At 43.4% G+C, this 7989-nt stretch overlaps 1 protein-coding gene across 3 annotated transcripts in view; it reads left to right on the top strand.

Annotated features, from left to right (window-relative positions):
• DISC1 (DISC1 scaffold protein) overlaps positions 1 to 2590 on the top strand; it is a 181189-nt gene extending 178599 nt beyond the window's left edge. For 2 of the 3 annotated variants that reach the window (XM_033144277.1, XM_033144278.1), the window contains exon 12: positions 1776 to 2589. In XM_033144277.1, the coding sequence (XP_033000168.1) occupies positions 1776 to 1924 (149 nt within the window). In that variant the 3' untranslated portion in view covers positions 1925 to 2589. Of the gene's footprint in view, positions 1 to 1775 lie in introns of all 3 variants that reach the window. The other variant, XM_033144276.1, reaches the window with a different exon arrangement.
• Positions 2591 to 7989: the final 5399 nt, after the last annotated feature.

The following is a 7989-nucleotide window of genomic DNA, read 5'->3' on the forward strand; positions in this document are numbered from 1 at the left end:
CTGCGCCAGACACAAGCACTGCAGCCAAGGTGCAACTCCTGACACACAGCCAGGCTCCAATGAAGGAACCTGCTGTGGGGGCACCTGTTTCCACCCCATCTCAAAATTGCATCTGGGGCCATGGCGCCCACAGCACACACCCCCACACACTATGCCTCTGGCAATGCCTGTTTTGGTATCTCTCAGGTGCAATGAAGGAAGGGTGGGCCAGGTGGGGAAAAAGCATTGGCAACTTTTAACAGTGGTCCACCCTTATATGAGGGGTCTGTTTACTTATCCTCGGCACATGGTTTTTAGCACAAAAGGTATTTGTTCAGCATCTTCTCTATGTCTTGCCTTTGGACTGAAAAAGGCAGTCTAAAAATGTGGGCAGAAATTGATCTTATCCTTTTACACTAACATTAGTTCCCCATAAAGTAAAGAGAGAGAGAGAGCCAAACATCAGTGAATGTATGTAAATTACAGAAAAAGATGAAATCTCGAGGAAGCTTTAAAAGAATCAGAAGCTGCCAAAAGGCTTTTCAAATTGGTATGTGTGACAGTTTGGCATTGAAGGTATTTGCATAACTTTCCCATGATCCCCTTTAGTTACTCCCCTCACCCCCAAAGAAATAACAATTCTTTTATTTATCCACTTCATAACCTAAGGATGTATTTTCATCTTGACATTGTTCTTGGGTATGGCAGCATTTCCTAATAGATCATGAGCCCCCAAAAACATAAAAAGTGAGGAAGCACATCAGTGTCAGCTTGTACTTTGCCCTCTCCCTGTGTAGGGAGTTTTTAAACAGTTGGCTCTGAACCAAGACACTTTAATGTTCTGTGAAGTGTGGTTTCATAATATATTATCATTATCTTCCATGTTTGAAATGTAAAATAGCTCTTACTTGATTGTTCCCTTGCTGAACTAATTAGGTTAGTTTTTTTGGTCCTGTTTCCATTGTGTCCCAGAATGAAAGGCTGTGGCATTAATAGGAGTCATTTTGTGCATTTTGTATAAGACTGACCCAGCTGCAGAGTTGGGGCTGTAGAGGACGTAATTCCAGGCCTGGCTTTACAGGTGAGGCTGCAAGGCTAAGCTCCCTTAAGCTCTGTTGAGAGTACAATAGTTTACTTTCAAGTAAAGTCATCTAGGATCACTTGTGTTCTCCTTTTTATTCCTCGGACATGGGGTGGCTTTTCACTTTATGGGGGATGCTGTGTATGAGAGAGGAGGGGAGAGGGAGAGGATGCATTTCAGACTCTGATAGATGTGAGGGCAGTATGAATGTGAACTTGGGGAGGGAATCTGTTCTCATGTTGGTGAGAATTGTCATCGATGACCTGAAGGTTTGGCACAGAGACAAAAAACAAGAGGGGGAAAGGGGGGAGTGCTCTCTATGTTCATTTATATTCCTCTCAAGCTGAGATCTAAGATTATTCCCTCTGAATAGTGACTGTGGTATTCTCTTTGTGTAACACATGGGGATTTACAACAGCCACTCGCGCTTACATATGTGCGTGCGCACACAAATTGCTGCTCACTTCATACCCCTCAAGCAAAAAATGCTGTTTGTTGCCCACAGGCCCAAAAAAGACAGGATGAGGAGGGGGGCATAAGCAAGTGTGAAATATGTATTAATATTTAATCCAAGCAATTTGGATGAACTTGACGCTGCAATTAGCCAGCAATGCCCATCTGTTGTGCACAGCACAACAACAACTTATTAAATAACTCAGAGAGAGGAAAGGGGATGCCAATTACCTTTCAATTTATTCCTTAATAAAGCATATACAGTCTCTACAGAGAGAGATCCAGATGGTGAAGGAAACTCTCCAGGCCATGTTGGTGCAGCTCCAGCCAGCTAAGAAGGCTGAGGAAGATGCTGCTGTCGACTTCCTTGGTGGCAGCTGGTGTCCGGGAAAGGAAGGCTTAGAGGAATAATGAGCAGGAAGACTCAGCGGGGCGGGCAGGGGGGGAGAGAGTTTCATTCAAAAGGGTTGCTTTCAAGAGCTGAATACTGTCTTAGGAGGCCTCAAGGATTCTTCCCATCTCTGCATAACTAATAACAACTAAATCAATTATTGGATATGGGGAGGGGGAGACCCTGAAAGGTATTGTAACTTGCATGTTCACTGGGTCAGATCTGGAAACAGTTTTTGAAGCCCTGTGTCCCATGCACTCTTTGGTGTGACAGTTCCAAACTGATGTGTCTGAACAGATGCACCAAGGGTGAGACTTATGCAACAAAGCTGTAGCAATATGCTTATGCACTCCTTTCTAGTTTTGCCCACACCTGACAATGTAATGTGGAGACCTGCGCATTCAAAAGTCACAAGTGCCTGTTCTAAAGAGCAGTGGCTATTGCAAGTGGCTAGCCTTAATTGCACTGCCAGTGATACAACATGTTCAGTGGTGGCCTTTTTGTTCAGAGGTGGGGAAGCTATTGCTAGCCGTAGTTGGACTCTGATTCCCATCAGCCCTAGGCAGCATGGCCAGTAATCCCGGATGGTGTGAGTGAGGTTTGACAACATCTGGAGGACTGCAGGTTCCTGCCCCGCCCCCAGTTTAGGGACAGGGTTGCATTGGGGTGTGTGGTGTGCCCTCTAGGCAGATCAAAACGGCTACCAACACACTTGCACAACCACTCAACCAGGGACCACTTATTACCATAGTAGTTTAAAGGAGAGCCATGGGTATTATTACATTTTCCAAGCAATACAACACTACTGCTTCCGGGATGCAGTGCAAATGTGATTGTACATGAATAGAGTTGCTATGTAGCAGGATATTAATGTTTCGACCACACAAGAGCCACATCCGCACCATGCATTTCAAGCGCTATTCTCCCACATTGTTATCCTTCCATGGAGCTCCTGGAATTGTAGCTCTGTGAGGAGAACAGGGGTCTCCTAACAACTCTCAGCACCCTTAGCAAACTATAGTTCCCAGGAATCTTTTGACTCTCAAAAGTGGCATAATAGTGGCCCTTACAGCATTATCTGGAACAGCCCTGAAGAATTGGTGTACTTTGTTCCATGCAATTTGTAAAACATCCCTCCTCTCCCAAATTACATTTGAGGGGAGGCACTAAGTTGGAGTTTAAACTAATAGCAAAATTTTGCTAAATGAAATGAGGGCTGCATATACCCATTGGCATTCCGTATAATAGTGATAATTGAAATCAAAGGATGTCATAATAGCTTTTCCAACTATATTCATTTACTGTTGCAAAGTGAGAAGAAATTCTTGTTAATTCTAGAGAGGAAAATTATTTAAAGCAATAACCAATGGTTTCTTGTTCTCGATTTTTTAAAGCAAACTGATGGTGCTTAGTGTAACTAAAATCTAGATAGATGCTTCACTGTTTTTATATAAAGACTTAAAAAAATTCTTCTGAAAGTTTCTGCAAATTGTATATTGAACTGAGTGTATTTCTAACCATATACTGTATATCAACTCAGAATGTACTTACCTGCAAACTCTGGTTTATTTCAGGATAAAAGGAAAGTGGGATCAAAGTTGTATTAAAAACATAACCATAGGAACAATGAGCAGGAAGTGTCCAAAATGCTGTCTAGCTCTTTAAAGACAGATTCCCTTTCTTGAAGGGTAAGGAAGTATTTGCCATGGGCTGGCAAGCCTTGGTCATCTCCTGTGTCACCTGCAAAGACAGTTCTGAAATTTCAGTGTCAACATGTAGATAAGATTTCAGTATGTGGCAGCATGGCTTCTCTGGTTCCAGCCTCAGGGAACCGTATTACACCAACACTACAAAACTCCAGCAATTGTCTGTTGCTGTTCAAGCTGCTGTTTTTCCTTCCTCCAATATAGACAGTGTTCAGGATATTTCAGGGAGCACTTTCTCTCCTATGTGTCTTCCAGAGAGCTGAAATCTGCAAATGGCAATTTACTTCGGGTATCAATGCTACTGCAACAATATTGCAGCATGTTCCTTTGGTGTGTGTGAATGATTTCATTAGGTCAACTCATTTGCCTGGGCAAGTAGGGTGGACAGCTTCTCCCCATAATGGAAGGACATTGTTTGTCTTCATCTATGTCATAATGTAGTCTCATTTGCTTGGCTGCACTATGTGTCTCTGATTGGCTGTGGTCATATGTTAAAGATCCCTTCAATTATTATTATTATTATTATTATTATTATTATTATTATTATTAAAAGATAGAGAAAAAGCAACATTTCAGTTAAGCAATGGGTGCACATAGGTGTGAAAAAAGTGCAAAAGCATGAAAGGTGGAGTGTTGGATTTTTTTTAAAGGATCTGTCCACACAACCATCCCACTCAAGGCAACTTGAAGATCACCAAAAATCACCACAATGCTAGTTTCAGCTCCTAGATTCTAAATTGTTTCTTAAATGAAAATCTTACAGATACTTGGTTATCATGCTTATATGCATTGATGTATTGTGCCTTAGAGGACAGATAATTGGGCTTTATATTTTAAAATAATTATATATTTTTAACGCATACCTCTGCTGTAAGGCAGGATAGTTCACTAACAAGCCCCTCTTAGATCAACCTATACAATCCAGGCACAGCCCTGGAACATCAGATTGAAGTGCTTGTGGGGTGGAGCTCTGTAATTTTTTTGGGAGGGGGGATCCAGACTACATGGTGTGTATGGAAAGGCAAGGTTTACCATGGTAAATTTAAACTATGGCAGCAATCCACCAGATTCAAAGAAGCTTGCGCAGGAATCCCATGCAAGCCCAGCTGCATGTCAAGGTCCTCAAGCCACCCAGGAGAATAAAGACACGAGGACAGAATTTAGGTTAATGTTAATGGGCAAAATTTAGGCCACAACTTTATTGGTTACAGAATGTGAGCGGTATTGGCTTAGGCATTGGCATCAACAGACTATATCTGACTCCTGTCCACCTTGCAGGAAGTCTGGTAAGGGTAAACCACCAGTAGGGGGAGTCCCGCCGATGGGTTCCCAATGGGGTCGTGGCATGGCCCTGGCCCCTCCCCAGGCTTCAGGTGAGACCCACACCCCCGGATTCCTTTAATGGAATACCCTTAATCATGGAGGGGCAGGTGACGGCCGCACCTCCCCTCCCCCACACATCACTATTCCAATGCCTAACCGCCTAACCTTACAAAGTTGTGACGATTGCTACGAGGTAGGCGAAAACCAAGTGGCCAGTGCCAATTTGTCAAGTGGAAAAAGTCCTACCAGGCCCCTCAATGGCGACCAACCTAAGTCCATAGCAAGGCCAATGACGAAACCTGAAAAAAGGGTGGAAGGGTAGGAGATCTGGGGCACGAGGCTGAAAGGGAAGCCTCTGAATTGCACCACGGCTTAAATTGGCCCCGGCCACATCCCAAAGCAACCTGATTGGCCGCCTGGCAACCTGACGTGGCCAGGGTCTCCCCCAGCGGGACGTGGGACACTGTCCCGCCCCCACGCTGAGGTGGGAGACTAGTTGGCCCAACCGCACCCTGGCCCCACCTGGAAGTAGAGCCGATTTCCACTGAATGGAGATTGTATAAAACCAGTGCTGGGTGAATCATTCATCTTCCTGAGCCTTGTAATTCTTTTCCACAATCAGATATTTTGGATGTGCTTTCAGTGGTGGTGTAGTTTGAAAAATGGACTGTTAGTTGGAAACATTCCTACATGTATATGTCACGCCTAATGAGATCACAATTAATCTCTGGATTTTAATGCATGTGGAAAACTTCCAAAAATTGAAAGAGTTTTAAAATCTGCTCAGCCAGTCTTTAAATCATTAGTTGAAACACATTATTTATAGTGGTGTAATGTATAATTTATTTTAAATTGCTACTCCTTTGCATTGTGTTATTTTATTTTATTCATTGTGGGGGGATCACTTATATTTATGACACAGTCTTTTACTAGCTTCGCAGATATGAGACACATGTTCCTGCAGCATTAACTGCTGTGCTGCAAGTCACAGAGGTGACGAAAGGTTTGTTGCTATCACCTCTCTTTATCTGTAGCTTAAATCTAGCACTGAATTTTCTACCTCAAAAGCATCGATTGGGAATTGATGCCAGGAAGCTGTGTTGTCGGAGAGTTACTTTTCTACCCAGGGATGTCAAATCATAAGGGTAAAGCTCAAGTGGTTTATGTAGTCATCTGTTCCTCTGGGTGGAATTAAAGCCCTGTAAGGCAAACGTGACTGGCTTTTATCTCTGCCAAATATATGTTACGGCCGAAAATCTTGGCTTGGAGCCTTGTATGGGCTCTGTCTCTCTAGCCGTCTATCCTCTTTACTTCTCACTTCTAAGCTTCTAGCAAGTGTTCCTTCTAATGCCTCTTTATGCTGCTGCTTTCTTCCCTTTCTCTTTCATTACTCTCCACATTTCAGTTCCCAAATCCTGCTTCCATTGGGTTGGATCCAGACTCATAGCACAATCCTATCCTTGTCTACTCAGAAGTAGGTCCCATTGAATTCAACAGGGTTTACTCCTAGGTAAGTTGATTTAGGATTTCAACCTTAGCTGTGATTACAGCAGATTTAACCTCAGTCTATTGCTCCACAATATATTCCAGATGTAAAACCAGCTGGTTCTGACCCAACTGATCCTGATAACTGTATGGACTGTAGTCTGTGCAGCAACCCACAAGAAAATGAAGTCTCTATTAGCAAGATATAAGGTGTCTTTTGGTAACATTCAACACCACCACCCTAAAATGCAGACAGTGCTATGATGAACATCTGGTGAGTAAATTCTGCTTAAACTAGGATGCAGTTGCCCTGGCATTCAGCATCCTTATCCTCAGAGCACTTTTAGCACATTGACAGACAACCTTTCCACTTTATATTCCACTTTCCCCATTAGTGTGGATTAAATCTGGCTTTAGTATGTTGTAACACTGAGCCACATTCACAAAGGTAGACTGCAGCATGCTAGGAGGATCTTGCATACGTATTCAGAAGAGAGTTATTCTGAGTTCAACAGAATTTACTTTCAATAGGATTGCAGTCCTAATCTTTCTTTTTCTGCCTGTGCATTGGGTAAAGTCCAACCCACAGAAAAGCGCTCTCTCTCTCTCTCTCTCTCTCTCTCTCTCTCTCTCTCTCTCTCTGTGTGTGTGTGTGTGTGAAGCTGAATGGTGAAAGATTCAGGACAGACAAAACGAAGCATTTCTTCACACAGCATGGAGTTGAACTTTGGAATTCGCTATCACAAGATGTGATGATCACCAACTTGGATGGCTTTAAAGAGGACAAGACAAAATTAATGGAGGATAAGGCCAACAATGGCTGTTTACTACCTTCAGTATCAGAGAAAGCATGTACCTGACTATCTATGGCTGGGGATCATAGGTGGGAGAATACAGGTGTGCTCACGTCTTGCTAAAATAGGGAGCCTTCAGTCTGCTCCATCAGGGCTCTTTTTGGGGTCAAGAGTGAGTGAACGTCAGCCCACTACCTGGAAGGCCAAGTACCAAACTAAACTTGATGCAGGAGGCACATGAATGAATCTGCTGACATATTTTTTTCCCATGAAACACAGCCACAGGAGCCACAGCCTTAGTCCAAATTGTTCCTCTGGTGCTGCTGTTAGTCATGGAGGGAAAACATACACAATATGAGTGTGTAATGAGAGTGCAGGGCCAGGCTTCTACGGCTACGACTACAGAGAATAATAGAATTGTAGAGTTGGAAAGAACCCTGAGGGACATCTAGTCCAACCTCCTGCAGTGCAAGAATCTCAACTAAACAGCCATGAGATCCAACCTCTGCCTAAAAACTTCTTATGAAGGAGAGTCCACAACCTCCCAAGGCAGTCTGCTCCACTGTCGAACACCTTTTAGCATCAGAAGGTTCTTTCTGATGTTTAGTTGCAATCTCCTCCTAACTTGAATATCCATTGGTTTGAGCCCTACCCTCTGGTTACTAATGGCCACAATCTGCTGGAGTCCCTACAAGCTCACTCTCCACAGAGAGATCACAGGACGATGCCATATGGATGGCCACTGAAGCAGCTTTTGAAAAAAAATGTATGTGCACC

This window comes from Lacerta agilis, chromosome 3 (assembly GCF_009819535.1).
Source record: "Lacerta agilis isolate rLacAgi1 chromosome 3, rLacAgi1.pri, whole genome shotgun sequence".
Classification (NCBI taxonomy): Eukaryota; Metazoa; Chordata; class Lepidosauria; order Squamata; family Lacertidae; genus Lacerta; species Lacerta agilis.